We start from the raw sequence: 25,213 nt of genomic DNA, 5'->3' as shown, positions 1-25,213 counted from the left end.
GTCCAGTTTGTGTTTTTAAAATAACTTGGTTTGCTATATGGAAAATAGACTGTAGGGATAGCAAGAATAGAAGCATGGGGAACAGTTAGGAGGTTGTTGTAGTAATACAGGTATGAGATAGTGGTAGCTTAGTCTAGGGAAGTAGGGATTGATGGACGGAAGTGGGTACACTGTGGATATGTTTTAGAGGTTGAGTTTGCTAATAGAGTACATGGAAAGGAATAAGGGGGAAAGGGAAACGTCAAGGATAATGACCTAGATTTTCAGCCTGGGCAATTAGATAAATGGTGGCTTTCTGAGATTGGAAAAAACTGGAAGACAGCAGGTTTATGCGAAATTAAGTTGGATGTGTTGCATATTGAGATAGCTATCGAACATTGAACTAACAATTTGGTAAACAGTAGCTATTTACAAATAAGCAGTTGAAATCACTTGTGGCTGACTTAAGTGGGAAAAACATCACTTACTGAAACAATATTTGCTAGCTTACAGAATCACCAGGAAAGTTAAGTTTACCTAACTTGGAAAATGGGTTGTTCCCTAGGGAGATGAGAAACTCAGAATTTCACTGCAGAGCCAGTCTGGGAGAACACTGCTGTTGCCTCCTGCTGTTGGATTCAGCGGCTTGCACCCCTAACATCCCTGCCACTAGCACCTGCACAACTAGTTCCTCACTGCCCTGCTTCTTTGCTAATTAGCTAACTATTCCGAGTCCCTAGTGGGTACATTTGATTGATTGAGCCAGGGCATGAGCTAGCTGCCAGGATGCTGGGGAAACAAATATCTGGTTTTTTAGAGTTCTCAAGTGACAAGAGGTCTCTCACAAGACATGGTGTGAATTCCCTAAACTCTGAAATGAAGTTCCAATCCTGGGCAGGTGAAAAACACACATAAGAATATAAACAACAAGAGGACCCAAAGAAATAAAGTCAGAAACAAAAGAGAAGTTACCACCAATACCACAGAATACAAAAGATTTTAAGAAATTACTACTGACAACTATATGCCAAGAAATTGGACAACCTGGGTAAAATGGACAAATTTCTAGAAATGTACAAGCTTCCAAAACTGAATCAAGAAGAAGCAGAAAGCCTGGATAGACTGATAATAACTAGTGAAATTGAAGCAGTAATCAAAAAACTCCCAGCACATAAAAGCCCTGGAGCAAATGGCTTCACGGGTGAATTTTACCAAACATTTAAAGAACTAACTCCTATCCTTCTCAAACTATTCCATAAAATTCAAGAAGAGGGAAGACTCCCAAACTCTTTTTATGAGGCCAGTATTTTCCTAATTCCAAAATGAAATAAAGACATAACAAAGAAAGAAAACTACAAGCCAGTATCTCTAATGAATATAGCTGCTAAAATCCCCAACAAAATATTGGCAATCTGGATCCAGCAATACATTAAAAAGACAATACTCTGTGATCAAGTGGAATTCATCCCAAGGATGCAAGAATGGTACAATATTCACAAATCAATAAACATAATATACTACATAAACAACATAAAAGATAAAAATCACATGATCATATCAACAGATGCAGAAAAGGCATTTGATAAAGTACAGCACCCCTTTATGATAAAAACACTCAGCAAAGTGGGAATAGAGGGAGCATTCCTCAACATAATAAAGGCCATATACGAGAAACCTACAGCCAGTATCATACTGAACAGGCAAAAACTGAAAGCTTCCCCTTAAGCTCAGGTTCAAGACAAGGGTGCCAGCTTTTACCATTTTTATTCAACATAGTATTGCAAGTTCTAGGCACAGCAATCAGACAAGAAAAAAATAAAAAGCATCCAATTTGGAAAGGAGGAAGTAAAACTCATTACTTCCAGATGACATGATAATGTACAGAGAAAACACTATAGTCTCAACCAAAAAACTACTCAGCCTAATAAGTGAATTTGGCAAAAGAGCGGTATACAAAGTCAATATTCAGAAATTGAAGGCATTTTTGTACACCAACAATGAATTACCAGAAACAGAAACTTGGAAAAAGATCTCATTTACTATAGCAACAAGAAAAATAAAGTACCTAGGAATAAATAACCTAGGAGGTAAAAGACTTGTACTCGACAATTACAGAACACTGGAGAAATAAATTAAGGAAGATACAATACAAATAAATGTAAGCATATACTGTGTTCATGGATTGGAAGAATAAACATTAAAATGCCCATACTACCCAAAGCAATCTATGAATTCACCATAATCCCTGTTAAAATACCAGTAGCACCCTGGCTGGTGTAGCTCAATGAGTTGAATGTGGGCTGCGAACCAAAGGGTCGCTCGTTTGATTCCCAGTTAGGGCATATGTCTGGGTTGCAGGCCAAGTCCCCATTGGGGGGCATATGAGAGGCAACCACACATTGATGTTTTTCTCCTCTTTCTCCTTTCTCCTCTCTAAAAAATAATAAAATATTTTTAAAAATACCAATGGCATATTTCATGGATCTAGAACAAATATTCAAAAAATTTATATGGAACTAAAAACAACCCCAAGTAGCCTCAGCAATCTTGAGAAAGAGGAACAAAGTAGGAAGGATACAATACCTGTTATCAAAATATACTACAAGGCCACAGTAATTAAAACAGTCTGGTACTGCGCAAGAACAGACATGTAGATCAATGGAACAGAATAGAGAGCCCAGAAATAAATCCATGTTACTATGGTCAATTAATATTTGACAAAGTGGGCAGGAGCATAAAATGGAGTAAAAATAGCCTCTTTAATAAATGGTGTTGGGAGATCTGGACAGCTACATGCAAAAAAAATGAAAGTAGACCACCAACTTACACCATACACCAAAATAAACTCAAAATGATAACAGGCTAAAGTATAAGTTGTGACACCATAAAAGTCATAGAGGAAAACATGGGCGGTACAATTTCATATATCCTACGCAACAGTATTTTCACTGATATACCTGCTAGGGTAAGGGAGATAAAGGAAAAAATAAACAAATAGGACTACAACAAATTGAAAAGCTTCTGGAGGGCTAAAGAAAACATCAAAATGAAAAGGGATTCAACCATGTGGGAAAACATATTTGCCATTGATACCTCAGACAAGGGTTTGATCTCCAAAAAATATGAAAAACTCATACGATTCAACACCAGAAAGAAAGGCAATCCAATTAAAAAATGGGCAAAGGACCTGAACAGACATATCTCTAAGGAAGACATACAGAGGGCCCAGAGACATATGAAAGGATGCTCAACATCACTAGCCATCAGGGAGATGCAAATTAAAACTACAATGAGATCCCACCGCACACTGGTCAGAATGGCCATCATTAACAAATCAAGAAACAAGTGCTGGCAAGGATATAGAGAAAAGGGAACCCTAGTGTACTGTTTGTGGGAAGGCAGACTGGTGCAGCCACTGTGGAAAACAGTATGGAGTTTCCTCAAACTACAAATTGAACTGCCTTTTGACCCAGTGATGACACTGCTGGGATTATACTCCAAGAATCCTGAAACTTCAATTCAAAAGAACCTATACATAGCAACAGTATATACAATAGCCAAGTTCTGGAAACAGCGTAAATGCCCATCAGTAAATGAGTGGATCAAAAAACTGTGGTACAGCCCTTGCTGGTGTAGCTCTGAATTGAGCGTGGGCCTGAGAACCAAAGGGTCGAGGTTAGGGCACATGCCTGGGTTGCAAGCCAGTTTCCAGCAGGGGACACATGAGAGGCAGCTATACATTGATGTTTCTCTCCCTCTCTCCTTCCCTTCCCCTCTAAAGATAAATAAATATAATCTTTTTAAAAAGCTGACATTTACACAATGGAATACTATGCAGCAGAAAAAAGGAACTCCCACCCTTTGTGACAGCATTGATGGAATTGGAGAATAGTATGCTAAGTGAAATAAGCCAGGTGGTGAAAGACAAAGACCGTATGGTCTCACATATAAGAGGAACCTAATGAACAAAACAGCACACTAGCAAAATAGAACCAGGGGCATGGAAACGAGCAGACTGACAGCAATCGGGGGCAGGGGGGCAGGGGATAAGGGTGGAAAGAAGGGGAAATGACCAGTCAAGGACTATGTATGAATGGCCTATAGACATTGACAGTGGTGTGGAGGTTGACTGGGGGTGGGGGATGGCCTGGGCGGAGGAGAGCAAAGGGGGAAAATTAGGACAACTGTAATAAAACAACAGTAAAGTATTTACTTAAAAAGGAATATAAACAACACATAGACAGCGGGGTGTATGAGTTTGGAGTTCTAGGGAGAAATCTGGGCCGAGAAGATTGATATGGAAGTATCTGGCACAGAGATGGTGTTTAATGCCGTGAATGAGGGGGCTCGTGACAGAGTCAGTAGAAACAGAAGGAGAGACCACTGAGGTAGAAAGGAAAACAGGAGAAAGTGCTGTCCTCTTTGAGATTGGAAGAGTTTTAAGGAAAGTAGTCTGCTGAGAGGTTAAGATCAAACATCATAAACAAAAATGACTCAGATGGCAATGCCTTATATTTGCATTTTTCATTCTCAAGAGTTCTCAAATACATTACATCACACCTCAAGTGGTATCATTAGTCCATTCAATAAACAAGCATTATCGAATGTATACTATATGCCAGGCACAGGGATACAAAAAGCTTATGGTCTTGCGCAGGGACTTTTGTTTTTTTAAAGGTTTTACTTATTTATTTTTAGAGAGGGGAAGGGAGTGAGAAAGAGAGGGAGAAGAAACATCAGTGTGTGGTCACCTCTTGAGCACTCCCTACTGGGGACCCAGCCTGTAGCCCAGGCATGTGCCCTAGACTGGGAATTGGACCCACCACCCTTTGGCTCGCAGGCTGGCACTCAATCCACTGAGCTACACCAGTCAGTACATTGTGCAGGTACTTTTAAGCGTTAGTGAGTACTATATAAGAATTCCCTGGAGAGTTTGTTTAAAAAATTCCCAGAGTTTCTCACATATGGATCTTGAAGGTGTTTCTACTCATAGGTGTTTCTAACATCTACATCTGACTAGCACCCTGAACTTATTTTGGTTGTAAGTGTGCCTTGGGTCACATTTTGAGATCATTGGACCAGTGGGAGATACTAATATGTTATTTTTATTTTATTTATATGCATGCAATCTGCCTACTTCCATAAATAAATTCAAGCAGCTTCTTGGAAATATTTTTAAATTAATTTTTAAAATCAGAATTAGATAAGACAGAGATGAGAAAGAAATGTAAGACCTCAGAATGATTTACAGCTTCCCAAATCCTAAGGTCCTATATTAATGGCAAAATTGGACCACTTTTGGCTCTTAACATCCAAGCAAAAACTGAAAAATGAATAAGTAAATAAATGCCACTATTTATCAAATCCTTACCATATTCTAAACATACTGCCAAACACACTGCTATATAAGTAAAATATACTGTATTCTAAATATACTACTTAAACATACTTTATATTAGAAATATGAGCAGATACAAAATTCACGTTTACAGTGAAAGATCTCAAATTCTCAAGAGAAACATGTTTTATATATTTTTAAAAAGCATATAATAGTAGTTTATATGCATCAGGCTCATAAATAAATAAATCAGTGGTTTGTATAATAATCAGTCTAATGGATTTACTTAGACTTCCTCATGTAATCCTCAGTGCAATCCAGTCGGGTAGATACTGGTTTACATTATAAATAGGCAAGTGAAACTTAAAGAGATAAGGGAAGTTTCTTCCCTTTACACAGCTAATACATGGCAGAGCCAAGGTTTGAACCCCAAATCTGCTTTGATCTGCTAAGTTCACTGCACATTATAGAATGTTTAGAAAATAAAATACATATGTAAAGAAGAAAATAAAAGCCATAGTTCAGCTACTGTTAGCCACTGTTAAAACTTTAGACATCTTTTTCAGTCTTCTAAAAAGTAGCTCTAATTATTTTCTGAGTATAGAATTACATTTACTTACCTTAAAAGCCTAGGAAAAGAGACAGAAGTATAAAGGAGGGAACAAAAATCTATAGATCTAAAAGCCACTTCAGTATTTTTTGAACATTTCAGTATTTTGATACATCTCTTAATAGGCTTTTGTTTTTGCTTTTCTATTTACATGTACATTTTTTCCATGATAATAATGGAACCATATATACATAAAGTTTTATATTCTCAGTATATAAGTGAGATTTTTCCTATCTTGTTAATTCTTCAAAAGTATAATTTTGGGAGACTGCTTAATATTCCATTTCATGGCTTTTCTGTAATTTAATCGTTCCACTGCAGCTGCATATTTCGGCTTTCCTTGTTTACTCACTGCTGCACAGCTCTGCCAAGCAGACATCTGTGTGGGCAAGACAGACGCGCTCCCACTGCTGGTGGTGGTCTATGTTGGTACAGGTGTCTTCAGCTATTAAGCAATTTGAAAATGTTAATGTCCTTTCCAGTAATTCAGTTTCTAGGAGGCTTTCTAAGGACCCCAGACTTTTTAATTCTCCGTGCTTTGAACTGTCTTTTCCTTAGGATCTAAACGCTCTTCCCACAGCAATGCTTATTTTTATGGCTTCTTCAAGAACAAGCGAATAGTTTTGTTCGACACTCTACTGGAAGAGTATTCTGTCCTAAACAAAGACATCCAGGAGGAGTCTGGCATGGAGCCCCGCAATGATGGAGAAGGGGACAGTGAAGAAGTAAAAGCTAAAGTTAAAGTGAGTTCTTTTCCTAAGAGACTGTTTTATTTCCCGTGACAACTCAAAATCACATCCATTTCTGTGTGAGTGTTGAATTCAGGGAGACTATCCAATACAGCACGTGGCCCCTTTATAATTCTGATATTTAGGAGAGGTCATCACCGTTACTACATGCTAACTATCTTGCAAGCTTTGCAGAGTGCACACGTTAAAATTGGAAGCATAGACAGGCAAATTCTTACGATTATAAGCTGTCTTCAAAACAGGGACTTTATACGTATTCCTTATGTGTTTGTGATCAAAGAAATCCCACAGACAGGATACAGAGGAGCTAAACACTAATTTGTAGCTTCATTGAGACAATAATTATAGACTCTGGCAATGGAGAGACTTGGATTTGAATCCTGGTTCTGTCATTTAGTAGCTGTGTGTCCTTGGGTACATTATGTAATTTGGTCAGTTTTGTTTGTTTAACAAATATTTATGAAACTACTCTGTGCTGAGATACTCAGATTGGCACTAGGAATACAAAGTTAGTGGGGCAAACCCTTGCTCTCAAGGAGCTTACACCATCACAATACAATGTGGTAATTGCCACAGTGAAGCTACATATACTGGATGCAGTGAGAATGCCAGAAAACACGTTTCTTAAGTCTGACTTTATAGTCTGAGAAAGCTTTTTCTGAGTTCTTTTCTGGATAAGGTCGGCTGGTGCTGATTAGCAAAATCTAAAGTCCCAAGATTAAATGGGGGAAAGGAGACAATGATAAGAACACAAACTTAATCAGAAACTGTCACCAGTATTTGTATGTGTGATGTGCTCTTGGCTTTGGTGTCATTAAGAGATGATTTTGGGCCCTGGCTGGTGTAGCTCAGTGGATTGAGCGTGGGTGGGCCTGCGAACTACACGATCGTGGTTCGATTCCCAGTCAGGGCACATGCCTGGGTTGCAGGCCAGTTCCCAGCAGAGGACTCAAGAGAGGCAACCATACATTGATACTTCTCTCCTTCTCTCCTTCCCTTCCCCTATAAAGATAAATAAATAAAAGATATTTTTAAAAAAATTTTAAAAACCTTTAAAAAAAGAGATGATTTCGGATCTGTGTGATGCTGGGCAAGTAAGTTAAACTCTCTAAATCATTGGTTTATTTTTTGTTTTTTAAGGTTTTGTTCATTTATTTTTAGAGACAGGGTAAGGTAGGGAGAGAAACATCAATGTGAGAGAGAACCGTTAATTGGTTACCTCATGCCTGCACCCTCATCAGGGAACAAATTTGCAACTCAGGCATGTGCTCCGACTGGGAATTGAACCAGCGACCTTTCACTTTGCAGGATGATACCCAACCAACTGAGCCATACTAGTCAGAGCTGAATTGTCAGTTTGTTAACTAAAAGATGAAGGCAGCAAATTTCACATCAGCGCTGTTGATATTTGGGCCAGATAACTTTTTGTTGCAGGAGGATGTGGTATGCATCGTAGAGTGTTTAACAGACATCTCTGGCCTCTGCCCACTAGATGCCAGTGTAAACATCACCACGACCCCCTTGCCACCCCAGCAATTGTGACGACCAGAAATGTCTCTAGATATTGCCAGGTATCTGAGGGGGTAGGGACTTATGGGGCAAGATCGCTCTGAGTGGAGAGGCACTAGTGTCATGAAGATTAAGTGAAATGATACAGGGTGGAGCAAAAGCAGGTTTGCAGTTGTGAGTACACAAAACACAGAGTTTACTCTTGTGTTATTGCTTATTCATTATTGTATTATTTTCCATACAAATAACCGTAAACTTGCTTTTGCCCCACCCTGTATTTTGAAATACCTTGTAGTTCATTTTATATATTCTGAATACCAGAAAATAACTATTATCACTTGAGCATCTATTTTTACCTAAAAAGATGGTCTAGTAAACTGCCTAGTCTGTTATAAATATGTAGATGGAACAAAAATCTGTGAAGAGATTAGGCAGCATTGAGAGAGGCTTACCTCCTTTAATTGTTTATTTACTTTTTAAGATATTGGAATAAGTCAATTTGGCCTGACGACGAGTCACAGGATTTTAAGGCAGGAAGAGATCTGAAGGTTGTCTTATAGATAGGAACGCTGGAGCCCAGAAAGGAGAACCCAGTTACAGCACTGAGGAGTCATGCAAGTTCAGCAGGGCATCCTGCTTAGGAGATGTCCACATACAGGGTGGACAACATTATAGCCAAACCTAGGTAGTAGGTAGTGGTTCACTAATTTTAAGCAATGTCATGAAGTTACTGACCTTTAGTATCTATGAGAATGGTAATCTTTGGCTTAAATTTTTTAAAAGATTGGGTAGTCCTTTGAAGCATGTTGAGTGGAGTTTATTTTCTGGCTTCTTGAAGAGTCTGTTTTATTTCATCAGTAACTACAAATATTTCAGCATCTATGTATAAGTTACAAGATGAAGATACATTAGATATAGTCTTACTTAAAGAACCTATAGTAGTTTTGGCCAGTGTGGCTCAGTTAGTTGGAGCATCGTCCTGTAAACCTGCAATTGCGGGTTCAATTCCTGGTCGTACCATATGCCTAGGTTGCAGGTTGAGTCCCTGATTCGGGCCAGTACAGGAGGCAACCGATTGATGTTTCTCTCTCACATCCCCCTTCTCTCTCTCTTTCTCTCTCTCCTTCCACTCTCTCTCTGAAATAAATATAAATAAATAAATTTAGAAAAAGAACCTATAGTAAAGGAGACTACATATGTATACAAATATCCCATACTTTAAAGCAACGTGTGGTAAATATACTAAGTGGCTGAAATAGTGTGGCTTTCAAAAATTAAGAAATTAATGTAGTTCCTAATGGTCAGACAGAGTTATTTAAAAAGGATGTTTGAACTAGACAGAATCTTAGCTTGGGGATAGGCTTTTTCACACTGAAGGCATGAAATGAATAAAGCTATCCAGAGGAAAAGAAAACTACACAGTGGCCGTCCTGAGACTAATGATTGAATGAATTCTCGTAAATGGAGAAAGTTAGGCGAGGACCAGTTTGTAAAATACTCTTTCCTGAAGACATGGAGGGGGTGTTTCCAGTGGCCGGGGAAGTTTAGATTGACTTGAGTAAAGGCTAAAGCTTGTTTTAGGAAGATTAAAATTTGGGGGCAGCGTCTAAGATAGAGGAAAGATTGGAGGCAGGGAGGCTTCTAGGGCCTGTTGCATCAAGGTATCCAAAACAGGCATGAAATAATGAGGGCCTGCTCTAGAGTGAAAGGTCAGCATGAGTGAAAGGGTCATGATAAAAGATGGATTTAAAGAGCTTGGTAATTGCTACATTGTGGAATGAAGGAGAAGGTCAAAGATGGGCTCAACACTCATTAGCTGTACTGCTTACAGTAGTGTGTGTCCCCCTGGTGAGATGGTTTCATATTATTTTTTAAGATTTTATTTATTTATTTTTAGAGAGAGGGGAAGGGAAGAAGAAAAAGAAGGTGAGAAACATGGATGTAAGAGAGAAACATCAATCAGTTGCTTCTTATACACGCCCCAAATGGGGGACTGAACCCACAACCCAAGCTTGTGCCCTGACCCGGATCGAACTGGAAACCTTTCATTTGTGGGCCGAGGCTCAGCTGGCAGCGCTCCACAGTCAGGGCTGGTGAGGTGATTTTAGATCGTGTATCAGTATTTTGAATTTGAATAGCTATTATTTATTAACATATATTAGGAAAAATAAAACTAGCATGCTATGATTTCATGAATATTGTCATTTAGGATAAGGTTAAGTTTTAAAAAATGAATTGGATTAAAGAAAGATATTAAGCCCTGGTAGTGTAGCTCAGCTAGTTGGAGCATTGTCCTGTAGACCAAGGGGTTGAAGGTTTGGTTTCTGAACAAGGCATGTGCTCAGGTTGCGGGTTCGATTCCTGTCAGAGCACATAGGAGAAAGCCACCGGTCAATGTTTCTTTTCTTTTTCTTTTTGTTTTATTTTCATTGTTCAAGTACAGTATTTTGCCTTTTACTTCCATCCTAGCCCACCCCAAATGTTTCTTTCTCATATCAATCTCTCTCTCTCTCTCTCTCAAAGCAATGAAAAAAATGTTCTCAGGTCAGGATAAAAATGGACCCTGGCTGGTGTAGCTCAGTGGATTGAGCACGAGCCTGTGAAACAAAGGGTCACCAGTTTGATTCCCAGTCAGGGCACATGCCTGGGTTGCAGGCCAGTTCCCGGCCGGGGACACATGAGAGGCAACCATACATCGATATTCTCTCCCTCTCTTCTTCCCTTCCCCTCTAAAGATAAATAAAATGTTTAAAATAAATAAATAAGTAAAAATGGAAAAAAAGGTAGTAAGTAAGTAATCACATAGAGATTACACAGATGTGGCTGATGTTTAGAAAGCAGCAGTTTATCCAGCACCTGCCACTGACCCCCACTGTACAGTACAGTGGGGAAGGCAAAGATGGTGTTAAGTCTGGGTGGTGCAGAGAGGATGAGTCGTTTCATTTTTAACAGAACTTTAAGGAAGAACACTACAGTTATCTGAAATTCCTCTGAGAGAGAACCACTATGAACCTTCTGAATGTCTCTGTACTAGCCATTAATATATTTTTTTAATGTCTAGGGAACTTATTCTCTAGAATTTTACCCCTCAGGAGACAAATGGAACACATAATTTGAACAACCTGTGTCAAAAGCATGTTCTGCCCTGGCTGGTGTAGCTCAGTGGATTGAGCACGGGCCTGCGAACCACAGGATTGCGGTTTGATCCCCAGTCAGGCCACATGCCTGGGTTCCCAGCAGGGAACTCAGGAGAGGCAACCATACATCGATATTTCTCGCCCTCTCTCTTTCCCTTCCCCTCTAAAGATAAATGAATGAAATCTTTTTTTAAAAAGCAGTTTAAATAAAAGGAAAATTAAAACTATATAAAAGCTGTACAGAAAAGCTGCCCTTTTGTAGAAGAAAACAAGTATTGCCCAAGCAAGTGCTAGGCTTAGGTGAAAGTCTCCCCAGCCGATAAGTATGATAGAATAGAAATGGCACAGGCTCCAAAAATGTGGGTTTGAATTTTACCCACTGTTCATTAGCAAGATGATGTTAAGCAGGACATTTTAACTTCTCACCCTGGCCATGTAGCTCAGTTGGTTAGAGTGTTTTCCCAATATGCCAAGGTTGTGGATTTGATGTCTGGTCAGGGTACACACACCAGACAACCAATGAATGCATAAATAAATGCAACAGCAAATCAGTGTTTCTTTTTCTCTCTCCCTCTCCCCCCTTCCCCCTTCTCTCTCAAATCAATAAATTTAAAAAAATACTTTTTTAAAAATTTTTATCCACTGAACTACAATCCACTGAGCTATACCAGCTAGGGCAAAAAAAAAAAAAAAAGACTTTTTTTTTTAAGAGGAGAAGGGAGGGAGAGAGAAAAGGAGAAACCCGTTGCCTTGCACGTGCACCTTGATGGGATTGAACCTGCAACCCATATATGTGCCCTGACCAGAATTGAACCCACAACCTTTCATTTTATGGGCTGATGCTGCAACCAACAGAGCCACACCAGCCAGAGCGATTTTAATTTCTCGCCTTCTTAATTTCCTCTCTCTCCAAAATGAAGATACTTTCTATCCTGCCCAGCTTAGTGTGAGGATCAAATGAATCAGTGTATGAATTTTATATAAAAAGGAAAGTGTTAATACTATAGATAAGTAAATATGTGTGGTGTTTATTTATTGTTGTGGTGCTCTTTTATATGAAATCATTGTGGGAAGAAAAGAAAATCTAGTTCTGCCTAAGACTCTACAACAAATAAGCAAATCCCCTTGTCTGGAGAGGGATCCTTATTTAAGCTCTTTTCATTCGTATCTTTGAATGTGACCCCTGCACCATTCTGAATAGCTTCCTTAGTCCAGGTGTCAGGCCTATAGTCTGTGCTGTCTGATAGAGAACTGGGTTTGTTGTTTTTTTTTAGTATCTTTACTTTTAGAGAGCAGGGAGGGAAAGGAGAAAAAGAGAGAAACATCAGTGTGCAAGAGAGACATCGATCAGTTGCCTCTCACACCCTCCCAGGTGGGGACCTGGCCCACAACCCAGGCATGTGCCCTGACTAGGAATCAAACTGGTGACCTTTTGGTTCACGGGCCAGCACTCCATCCACTGAGTCACTCCAGCCAGGGCAAGAACTGGTTGTTTTTATAAAAGAATTGATAGTTCATATTGGGAAGCAGGTAACTAGTGAAAACAGAAGGCTAAAGACTTGTTAATTTATAAATGAGGCTAATGATACCTGCCTTATAGAGATGGAGATAAATAAACTGTATGTAAAATACCTAATATTCACTGTCTGGTGCACAAGCCACTATTGAGTAGGAGCTAGCATCATTATTAAACAAAAACAGCCATATTTTTGCTTATTAATAAAATAATAGAAAAGTTAGAAAACATCAATAACAAAATCATTTATTTTAAAGATTTTATTTTTAGAGAGAGGGAGGGGAGAGAGAAAGAGAGGGAGAGAAACATCAATGTGAGAGGGAAACATCTGTTGGCCACCTCTTAATGACTCGGCCATACCCCAGCCAGGGACCAAACCCTCAACCCAGGCATGTGCCTTGACCAGGAATCAAACCAGCAGCCTTTCACTTTGCAAGACAAAGCCCAACCAACTGAGCCACACCCATCAGGGCCATAACAAAATCATTCATGATCCAACTAACCATCATATCTAACTATGTTTGTGGTTAGTTGGGTATAGGGGTTGTTACCAGTTTCATGCTTTTAAAAATATTCTTGCCAAAAATAAAATGTTCTTGCAGTAAATATCTTTGTATGTAAATCTTCAGTTGTACCTCTTAACTTCCCCCCTTAGACTAGATGTCTCTTAATTAGTGCATTAATTAATTACTCCCTTTTAGTGGGCATGCCCTGAAGGTGCCAGTACACATTTATCTTAGATACTGAAAGAACTAGGTTAGTTATCTCATTCTTTTCTTTCTCTACCAAATATACTCTGACCTATATTCTAATGTTTAGAGTGAAAAGATAAAATAAATGTAAAAACTGCCCTGGGTGGTGTAGCTCAGTGAATTGAACATGGGCCTGTGAACCGAAGGGCCGCTGGTTCTATTCCCAGTTGGGGGGCATGCCTGGGTTGTGGGCCAGGTCCCCAGTGGGGGACACATGGGAAGCAACCATGCATTGATGTTTCTCTCTCACTCTTTCTCCTTCCTGTCCCCTCTCTCTAAAAATAAATAAATAAAATATTTTAAAAATAAATGTAAAAACTATCTTGCAAATATCTTTAATTGATCCCTTATGCATCTAACAAGCTTTGCTTTAAGTGGTCATTTTCCTTAAAAATGAGGAATCAGTGAAAGAGGGGAGAAGAGGTGAGATATCCAGATTCCAATAAATCCTGCTGCCTGTGTTCCCATTAGGTTTGCATTTGTCTAAACTACATAAAGCTCAGTGAGTCCTGTGCTCGTCTGTTTTTTTTGTACTTCACCCTTTTAAGTAGCTGGACTTAATTCAAAACCTTTAGCCTTCACTTTCTAGGACATATGTTTTCTAATTGCTTGTTGCAAGATGCTGTATGTCTCCAATAGATCAGGCTTTTTATTATTTTGTTCAGATCTTTTTATCATTGTTGATATTTCATTTGCTTGATGTTTCAGTGATTGAGAGGTATGTTACCACCCTCTATTATGATAGATTTGTCAGGTTTTCTTTACAAATCTGACAGTTTTGAATTAATATATTCTGAGGAAACAGTATTAGGTACATGAAAATTTAGGACTAATGTATACTCCTATTAAACTGAGCATTCTGTTGTGACCTTTAAGAAGGCTTCTTGCCTTTAAGTTGATTTTGTCTGATATTAATACTGCTACCAGCTTTCTTTTGGTTAATGCTTACTAGATGTTGTGTAATCATTTTACTTTTCAAAAAAAATGAGATAAAATGTACCATTTGAACCATTTTAAAGTGTATAAATTTGGTTGTTTTTTGGTGTACGTATTTGTAATGCGGTGCAGCCATCACCACTGTCCCATTCATCCTTTTACTGCCAATCCTGACACCCCTGTGTTTTAGATGTCTCATGCCCCGCCTGCAGGCAGATTTTGTCGTGGTGACCTACAGCCTCAGTCTTTTTATTGACAAGTTCAGTGAGCCCTCAGGTGAAAGGTCCTCTTCTTTTGCTCTATTCAGACAACAGACCCTCAGGGTTCTGCCCGGATGAGGGAGGAGCCAGGAGCCTTGGCTTTTGGTGTGGAGCTAGAGAAGGAATCTGGGGCCCTAACTCCTTCTCAAACAGCTCTCACCCAGTCCTGATTTAAGTCACCTCACCCGCCCCACCCAGCTCCACAGTACCTGGTGCGTTCCTCCCCAAGTGCTTTGAAGACTCTGGTGTAAATGAAGCCAGTTTTCTTTTCTCCATCTGCCCTCCTGCTTCCAAAATGTTGCTGTTGTCACCACTACCCTTTGTCCCATTCTTGGCCATTTCTGTCATTTATATATATGGGGCAGAGGGTTATCATTTTATTGGGGGTTTTGGTGGGACGAAAATTAGGTGTGAATGTTCTTTCTGCCATTTTAATTTGGAAGTCTCGATTTTTTTCATGGCAATTTCTGGTGTATTTTTGAAGGTCATAAGTGATTTGTGCTTATTTGTATGTAATTTGAAATATAAGAAAGATATAAACTAGTTAATATCACTGTACTTCTACCATAGAGAAAAAAACTACTGTTGACATTTTGATATACTGCATACTTCCAGTCTGTTTTCTGGATTTGTGTATTTTTACATACACATTCACATTTTTCCTAATGAGAATCAGACTGTGTTTTTAGTTTTGTTTCTTGCTTTCTTCACCTAATTAAACCATTTTCCCCTGTCAGAACATAATCTTTGAAACATCACTATAGGCCACAGGGGTTGTTCCACTCTGTTCCTCGTGAGCACGTCCCCATTGTCACAACATGGTTTTTGAGAACAGAATTTCCAGTAGGTTTATAATATGGCTGCCTTATGACCTTGCCATGATTTATTTAAATACTATCTTATTGATAAGATTGTGTTTTTCCATTTTTTTCTAATGTGAATTAGACTGTAAGCTTCATGAACTCAGAATATGTCTTGTTCATGATTCTGTCTTCAGTGTTTAACCCAATGTCTAACATAGTGGCTCAGAATGTTTTGTTAAGTGAAAGAACAGTTTTGCACACAAGTCAGATTGTTTCCTTAAGTTAGAATCAAAGATGGGCTTTCACTGGATTAAAAGGCATAAACTTTCTGAAGGTTCTTGATAATTTATTTTCAATTTGTTCTTTGATTCAGAATAAGAAACAAGGATGTAAAAACGAAGAAGTACTTGCTGTACTAGGCCATGAACTGGGGCATTGGAAGTTGGGACACACAGTCAAAAATATCATTATTAGCCAGGTAAGTTCAGAGTGACAGTTCTCTTTTTACAGAACGGTAGCCAATTAGAGGAATGGCAGGTAGGAGAGGTCACACGGTAGCGAGGTGAAAAGACTCTGCAGCCTGGCCCCTGGCTCTGAGTCACAGCTCCCTGACTCATGCATTGCTGTTGTGGGTGACCTCAGGCACGTTCCTGGACCCCTGTCTGCCACCATTGCCTTACTGAATGATAATACCTGGTAGGACTGATGTGAGAATGAATTAAATGAGTCGATGCATGTAAAGAGTTTATAGCAGTGTTTGGAAAGTAGTGAGTATTGTAAAATGTTTATCATCACCATTGTCATCACCACCTCCTGCGTCATTCAGCTGCAGGAGCTGTAAGGTCGAAAGGAGTGGGCTGAAGTAAGGTAGACATTAAGTTCTTTTTTAAAAAACAGTTTTCCTCATTTAGAAGTCATTATACATCCATTGAAAAGAAACTGGAAAATGCAGAAAGTAACAATTCCTGTTAACATCCCCCCGCTGGGTATCAATACCTCTAAATTCACAGAGTGCCCACAAGTTCGCAGGCTCTGGGGGAAATAGCATTCCATCCTGCTGACTGGATCTGAGCATGTGTGGCCTTAACTGGGTCTTAAGTGGACTTTGTACCTTTCTAAAAGGCCAGCCAGTTCTGGGGGATGGATCGTATGGAAAGACTTAGGAACCCCTCCCTGTAGGCACTTTCCTGTCCTTATATCAGTAGGTATAAAAATGAGTTCCTTGGCTTTGAAGCTGTGTTGTATGGATACACAATATTGAGTAAGACATTAAATACGTCCAAATCCAAGTTCAAAGGAAGTATTTAGTAAGGAAAATCACTGCCCATTTCTTGGAAACAGGTCCAATGGAATCAGTTTACCATGAGGCTGTGGGCTGGTCCCTAAGGTGTAGTACTTTATCAGGGTTGGGGTTGATTGCCTCTTCAAAAAATAAATCGGGCACCTAGCAGTAGGTAGTGGGGGGATGCCCGTGTTGTTGACCATTGCACTGACTTCATCCCTACCTCCTTGGCCACTTTGTTCATGGGCCCCTCCACCCAGTTCTTGAGTGGCTGGGAGAGGAGACGGGCTGACATCCACAGAGCAGGTATCTTCTCCACGGGATCATTCAGAACCTCCTCTGTTATGGGAATAATCGCACTTGGGGCTAGTTTTTACCACATCCCTCTTTTCCAAATCTCCTGGTTAGCCATCCTCTCGTTCCCGAGGCGCTGATCATCCAGCCAAACCAGAGGTTGCCCACTGCTGGTGAATTAGGATTTACATCCTCAGCCTAGACCCTCTCTGCTTCCAGACTGAGTGAACAGTGAGATAAATTTCCCCAAGTTCCTCGTGGAGAGAATTTCCTTTCACCACTGTCTTTCAGGGCTGTCCTTGCATGGCACTGTGATGCCACAGCGTCCCACTTTAGGCTGGTGCCAGCGTATTGTGTTCTTTGTAAAACAGGCTCACACATTTCCTTCCCAAGTAAATGATTATAGGGAACTCCGCAGGGTAAGGGCTGACTGAGGAGTGACAGATGTCAGGAGTTGGCATACCAGGAGTATGAGCCACCTGCTTATTTAACTTCCTTCTGCCTTCGTGACCATCTTCCTCCCCACTCCTGTATGGACCTGATGTTGGGGTGCTTCTGGGCATACCAGTTTCCTCGCTAGGTGGACCAGGATAGCATCCAGGTCAGGAGGAGCAGCTCAGGTTGCAGGGTCATGGTGCCCCATGGTCAAGAATCAGTCCTTGCAGAGCCCAGTAGCAGAGCAGAGGTTGTTTTTCAAAAGGACTGTGGTCGCTTGATGGAACCGAAGCACATAGTTTATGATTCTAGGGCCTTCGCTGTGAGCGGAGTTGTCCGTGTCGAATCTGCTGAGTTCTAAAGGCTGAGCGGCAGAACTGCTTGTCCAGCCTGGGCATCCTTCTTATGCGCTTGGGCCCAGTCTGAGCTGGCAGCTTTTGGGTCATCTGGTAAACTGGTGGTACATTACACTTAAATAGGGTGTATGTGGCTTCCAAGGTCCACATCTGCTAAGGGAAAGGATGGTATTTATTCTCCAAGTTTACTGGTTTGGACTTTGGAATTTTTTCCCTCTCATATATCATTAAAGATAGATCTGCTTTTTTCTCCGACCTTTCAAAATGCAACGTTCAGATCCGTTGGTCCTAAAGAGAATTCAAGGGAAGCCTCTTCTGTTGAGCCCGCACATCGGGGTCAGGTGGGAAGCCTTGTGTCTGATTAAGGTCAAGTGCAAACAGAGGCAGGACCCACTCTAACCCTTTAACTTTTTACAGAAAGAAAACACCCCATTACTCTTGGCCACTTTAAACCCTCAATCACAGGAGGCTCCACTTAAGCCTGTCTTTAGAGAAAATCGTGCGTTTGGGGAAATTTTATTTTTCTTTTTACGGTGAAAGTGAGACTATAAAACTACCTAACCACCTTTTTCTGCCCTTACACTAATAATTCTTCAAGTCACACCATGATGTCTTAGTCTGCTTTTTGGTATTACAGTGCAATCAGCCTAGTGATAACTTAGAAATCGTGTGTCCTTCTTTCTAGATGAATTCTTTCCTGTGTTTCTTCTTGTTTGCTGTGTTGATTGGTCGAAAGGAGCTTTTTGCTGCATTTGGGTTTTTTGACAGCCAACCCACTCTCATTGGACTGTTGATCATCTTCCAGTTTATTTTTTCACCTTACAATGAGGTAACGTATAATCTCTAAAATAATCTCATGCATGTCCTTGCCGGTTTCAAAACTAGACCCCTAGGGTTGTGAAAAAAGAAATCAACAAAACTACAGTTTTAACAAGAAAATGAAACAAAGTCTTTTGTCCTTGATTTACTGACCAATACAAAAAAACGAAGTTTTTCTGCTTGGGCAGAAAAACCCAAGCCCAAATAAACAAATTCTTGTTGCATGCTGTTAGGGAGAAAAGTGGAGAATTAGACATTAGCAATGCAAACCTTGATATAGGCACCCCACAGAGTCTTGGCGAACAGAAATGGCCCGTTGGAACGCTGTGTCTGAGACCACGTGTTCACCAGAGCTGGGGTGAAACCCGCGTCTGAGGGGCTAAAACAAATAACAACTGAGTTTATGTCCCGTGTCTGAGGGGATAGAACAAGTAACAACTGAGTTTATGTGGCTAGGTGAGGGAGGCTGCGGGAGAGTGTTTCTCTGAGTCTGTTCCCTGGTCACCTGCTTGAACACAGCCCCGGGGCCCCACCCAGGACCCTCTGCATCAGAATCCGGTACGCTGTGGTAGGTGGCATTTAAGACCCCCTGCTCTGCGATTGCACAGTTGTGAGGCTTCGTGCGTAGGAGACGTAGATTACTGAGACTATTAACAAATCCGATGGTAATCACATGTCGTATTTGATTAGGCTTCCACATTAAACCAAGAAATAACATTGGGGATCTTGAGATATAGCCCCTCAGAATACTTTCTTGGGAGGAGGTTTTAAGATAAACTGAACGAATTCCATTTCTTCGTAAAAAGGGAGAGAAGGGTAAGGCACCCGAAAAGAGGGTAATGGATCGTATTTCTATAGCACTAACCACATAACCTAAACAAGTTTTCCAGAGAACTTAGATTATCTTTAAATTCTAAATGTTTTAATTTTATGTATTAAGGTTTCGCTTTCAAATTATAAGAGAAAGCTTGTTTAGGATGCTAGAGAGGTAGAGAAGTGAGCCAGCGGGGCTGGTGGACTCGGGAGACAAAGCGGAGGGAAAGAAGGCTCTTGGAGCTTGGGAGAGGGAAGGCAGAGGGAACGCCCCCGGGAGGGGGGGGTGCCTAATTTTATATTTTAAGTTTTGTTGAAAGTATTTATAAAGTGCCACGCACAGTCTGTTACTGCTTAAAGAGGTTACAGCCCACCTCATAATGATATTGTCATTTCTGTCTTCTGTCACAATTCAGCAATCAAGGTCACAATTCATAATCCATGAATTATGTATGCTCATGACCCCAGACTGCTCTGCTTTTTCAGCATTTATGCCATTTATCTGTCTATCTGTTTATCTACCTGTATGTTTATTGAACTAGTTTTCTTGTCTCTTCCCTCACAGGCTGATAACCCTTTTTACTATCAGTGTGACTTTCCAGGGGGGTCACTATCCTTTATAATTTTCTTTCTTTTTAAAAAGATTTTATTTATTTATCTTTAGAGGAGAAGGGAAGGAGAGAGGGAGAGAAATATCAACACAACATCAATGTCTGGTTGCCTCTCGTGCGTCCCCTGCTGGGAACTGGCCTGCAACCCAGGCATGTGCCCTGACTGGGAATCAAACCGTGATCGTGTGGTTCACAGGCCCACGATCAATCCACTGAACTACACCAGCCAGGGCCTTTTATAATTTTCTTCTTTAACCTGCCATAGCTTGGGAAACCAGATTGTCCTACTCATTAAGTAAGTTACTAGATTCTGGCTGAGTAGAAGGGTCCTCTTGTAAGTAGTGTGAATGGTTATCCTTTGAGGCATTTAACTGAGCTGCTCAGGGCATTTTGTTTTGTTTCCTCAAATTGAGTAGTTGAGTTTACTTCAAAACATGTCTAAGTAAATATGTGGGGTATCAGAATAATTTGAAATGTGATTAATCCACAGAGATACTAACTTTTAAAACCTTGGAGAGGTCCTGACTGGTGTGACTCGGTTGGGCATCATCCCGCAAACCAGTAGGTCACTGGTTCGATTCCTGGTCAGGGCACATGCCTGGGTTGCAGGCCAGGTCCCTGGTTGGGGGCCTGTGAGAGGCAACTGTTAGATATTCTCTGTTTCTTTTTTCTTCCCTTACCCTCTCAGTGAAAAATAAATAAATAAAGTCTTTTAAAAAAAACAACCTTGGCGAGCGCATGAGATTTGTTTCAAAAAGACTAAGTATTGCCCTGGCTGGCATAGCTCAGTGGATTGAGTATGGGCCTGTGAAACAAAGGATCATGGTTTGATTCCCATTCAGGGCACATGCCTGGGTTGCAGGCCAGGTCTCCAGTAGGGGCACTTGAGAAGCAACCACATGTTGATGTTTCTCTCCCCCTCTTTCTCCTTCCCATACCCTCTCTCTAAAAATAAATAAATAACATTTTTTAAAAAGACTAGGTATTTAAACAGAAAAGCTCATGTTTAATATTAGTGTTTAAGAGGTCATAATAGAAAAGAAATTTTCTGGGAGAAATTGCCCTGTTAAGGAAGAGTTAAAGAAGAGTAAGAGCAGATAGTTGCAGATTAGTATCTGTTTATGTCTTTATTTATGTGTTACAGTGAAATACAAAAAAAAAAAAAAAAAAACCAGTTCAGCCCTGGCTGGTGTGGTTCAGTGGATTGAGTGCTAGACTTTGGACTGACAGGTTTCTGGTGCGATTCCCAGTCAGGACATATGTATGGATTGCTGGCCAGGTTCTCAGTTGAGGGCGTGCAAGAGGCAGCCTATCTTATGTTTCTCTTACACATTGATGTTTTTCTCTCTCTTTTTCTCCCTCCTCTCCCCTCTATAAATAAATAAATAAATGCTTTTAAAGGTTTTATTTATTTATTTTCAGAGAGGGGAAGGGGGAAAGAGAGGGAGGGAAACAATGTGCGGTTGCCTTTCGAGCGCCCCCTACTGGGGACCTGGCCCACAGGTCCAAGTGTGGAACCTGTGTCCTGACTGGGAATTGAACTGGCTACCTTTTGGTTAGCAAGCCAGCACTCAACCACTGAGCCACACCAGCAAGGGCTAAATAAAATATTTTTAAAAGAAAATTTAAAAAGAAAAAGTTTACCTGGAACACTTAATATCCAGACTGATATTCCTCCATGCCTCCCACCCACCCCAGTTAATGATTCTGTCCTAAAAAGTATATTCAAGATTTGAAGAGAAATTTCAGGCAAAATTCAGTTTTTAGTTTTGAACAATCTTAGAAGATATAAGGAGCTCTCAGACTTTACTTTGGTTTTGTTATTGTTTGTTTTGTATTTTAGCAAAAAGATAGCAAATTTATTAAGCAATAGTACATTTCACAGAACATGGGAGCTGGTCAACTCCAAGCAGCTCTCAGCAGATATTTCCGTTCACATCACAGACTTCACTTGGAAACTCCTATTTGCTAGTGCCAATAAGAGGTACAAAGGAGAGACTTTTTAAGCTTTTTAATGCTGAAGTATTTTAAGATAATGAATATCTTAAATAACATCCTTCATCCTGCAATATTTCAGTGTGCAAAGAAATTGTTTTTTTCTTAGAAATTTATATTTTCAAATGAAATTTATCCCCTTCATAGCTGTCACCACTGGAGACTGGATATATATTGGGTTGGCCAAAAAGTTCTTTTGATTTTTTTCCATAAGATGGCTCTAGTAGCATTTAGTTGTCGTTAACTTCATTTGAAACAATTTTTTAGATTGTATTGTGACAGCTGTCATGTCAGTGTGCATTAAAAAAACACCCCCAAATTGGTGAATTTTTGTGTAGCCATTTTAATACTGAGGAAAAATGCAACATTTTCAGTATATTATGCTTTATTATTTCAAGAAAGGTAAAAATGCAATTGAAATGCAAAAAAAGATTTGTGTATTGAAAAGGTGTTATGACTGATTAAACGTGTCAAAAAAGTGGTTCAGAAAATTTCGTGCTGGAGATTTCTTTCTCACTGGACGATGCTCCGTGGTGGGTAGACCAGTTGAAGTTGATGGCGATCAAATCGAGACACTAACTGAGAACAGTCAACATTATACCACGTGAGAGAGAGTTGACGTACTCAAAATATCCAAATCAATAGAGTTATTGGTGAAAATGAAAAATGTGTCTTTTGGTTTACAGAAAAAACTGAATAGGCCCTGGCTAGTGTAGCTCAGTGGATTGAGCACAGGCCTGCGAACCAAACAACTGCGGTTTGATTCCCAGTCAGGGCACATGCCTGGGTTGCAGGCCAGTTCCCAGCAGGGGACACATGAAAGGCACCCATACCACATGCCATGAAAGGCATGTGCCCTGACCAGGAATCGAACCAATGACCTACTGGTTTGCGGGATGATGCCCAACCAACTGCGTCACACCAGTCAGGACCTCTCCAAGGTTTTAAAAGTTAGTATCTCTGTGGATTAATCACATTTCAAATTATTCTGATACCCCACATATTTACTTAGATATGTTTTGAAGTGAACTCAACTACTCAATTAGAGGAAACCAAACAAAATCCCCTGAGCAGCCCAGTTAGATGCCTCAAAAGATAACCATTCACACTACTTTCAAGAGGACCCTTCTACTCAGCCAGAATCTAGTAACTTACTTAATGAGTAGGACAATCTGGTTTCCCAGGCTTTGGCAGGTAAAGAAGAAAATTATGAAAGGCCCTGGCTGGTGTAGTTCAGTGGATTGATCGTGGGCCTGTGAACCACACGATCACGGTTTGATTCCCAGTCAGGGCACATGCCTGGGTTGCAGGCCAGTTCCCAGCAGGGGACGCACGAGAGGCAACCAGACATTGATGTTGTGTTGATATTCCTCTCCCTCTCTCCTTCCCTTCTCCTCTAAAGATAAATAAATAAAATCTTTTAAAAAAACCAAAAAAACTAAATGGACTTTTTGGCCAACCCAGTCTATTCTAGCAGTGTCTCCATAGCTCAGAAAATTGTAAAAAATTTAATTTTGAGATTGTCATTAGAAACTAGCATATTTTTTAGAATATTCTCAGCAAAGAGTGTAATTATCCTTTAAAGGTAGGTATGTGATCAAGAATTTTTTTTAGAAAGGAAAAAAAGAGTCAGTGTAAACTATTAGGACTTCACTGACAGGTAGGTGGTGTGCGTGGCCTTTGGAGTTGCCGAGAATCTCAGCAGTACCACCTCCAACTGTGTGACCTCAAGCAAGTTATCGAACCTCTCAGAAGTTCGCCTTCTCACCTGTAAAACAGGAGCGAGAGTAATTACCTTCTAGGGCTGTTGGGAAATATATGAAGTGCCCAGCAAATAGCAGGGCACTAATTATTAAAAATTAGTATTTTTTGGTAAGGAAACTGTTCATTTGGATATATAACTGTTTCTGGTTTATTTACTAGGTGGGGAAAGGCTCAACCTATAATCCCCCCATCCTGGGTTCCCTAAATACTAGTGATCTTTCTCTGGGCCTGCTCTTTCTCTTTCCTGAGCTGTACTTCCTCTCCACTCCTACCTAGTTCTTGGGACCTTCAATGACAGCAAAGAGGTGAGCAGTGATTAAAACCTTTTTATTTATTTTTTCAGGTTCTTTCTTTTTGCCTGACAGTCCTAAGCCGCAGATTTGAGTTTCAAGCGGATGCCTTTGCCAAGAAACTTGGGAAGGCTAAAGACTTATATTCTGCTTTAATCAAACTGAATAAGGATAACTTGGGATTCCCTGTTTCTGACTGGCTGTTTTCAATGTGGCATTATTCTCATCCTCCACTACTAGAGAGACTTCAGGCTCTGAAAAGTCCCAAACAAGACTGAGTTGCCCCGGTCTACAACTTGAAGACATTTCTGATTATTTCTGTCCTGACAGCATGTTCCAGCTCTTGATTTTTTTTAACTTTTTTTAAAGAAAATTATTAAGTACAGTAAAGCCCAGATGACAATACATTTACTATCTCATTTCAAAAATTATTTTAATAATCCATTTCTTGGCTGGTGTGGCTCAGTGGGTTGAGTGCCGGCCTGTGAACAGAAAGGTCGCCGGTTCAATTCCCAGTCAGGGCACATGCCTGGGTTGCAGGCCAGATCCCCAGTTGGGGGCGTGCGAGAGGCAACCAATCAACGTATCTATTACACACTGAAATTTCTCTCCCTCTCTTTCTCTTTCCCTCTCTCTGTAAAAGTAAGTAAATAGAAAAATAATAATAAATAATCCATTTCTTAATGAAAACACTGGATGAAATTTTAAGGCTTATACCTTTATCTTTAACAGCAAATTTACCATCAACTTGTAAAATTATTTGAGCAAATACAGAACTCGTTTTATTTACACATTTTTATGGAATCGGCATGTAATGCGTACGGGGTCGTGTGTTTAAAAGGACACACCCCCTCCGAGTCCTGTCTCCTGCAGAAGAGGTGGTTCCGAACCATTGTGTTCATCTCAGTTGAGATTTGCTTTTACTTTCACGCTGTTATGATTTAATCTGGCTTATCAGTGTTTTA

At 40.1% G+C, this 25,213-nt stretch overlaps 1 protein-coding gene across 2 annotated transcripts in view; it reads left to right on the top strand.

Moving 5' to 3' along the window:
• Nucleotides 1–24,601, top strand: part of ZMPSTE24 (zinc metallopeptidase STE24) — a 42,298-nt gene extending 17,697 nt beyond the window's left edge. For both annotated transcript variants that reach the window (XM_037032571.1, XM_037032573.1), the window contains exons 7-10: nt 6,486–6,670; nt 15,963–16,067; nt 18,642–18,785; nt 24,302–24,601. In XM_037032571.1, coding sequence (XP_036888466.1) covers nt 6,486–6,670; nt 15,963–16,067; nt 18,642–18,785; nt 24,302–24,526 — 659 coding nt within the window. In that variant the 3' untranslated portion in view covers nt 24,527–24,601. The remainder of the gene's footprint in view (nt 1–6,485; nt 6,671–15,962; nt 16,068–18,641; nt 18,786–24,301) is intronic.
• The last annotated feature ends 612 nt before the right edge of the window (nt 24,602–25,213 follow it).

Source organism: Sturnira hondurensis, unplaced genomic scaffold (genome assembly GCF_014824575.4).
Source record: "Sturnira hondurensis isolate 20B ecotype Veracruz unplaced genomic scaffold, ASM1482457v3 Scaffold0021490, whole genome shotgun sequence".
Classification (NCBI taxonomy): Eukaryota; Metazoa; Chordata; class Mammalia; order Chiroptera; family Phyllostomidae; genus Sturnira; species Sturnira hondurensis.
This window is presented reverse-complemented; position numbering and strand designations above follow the sequence as displayed.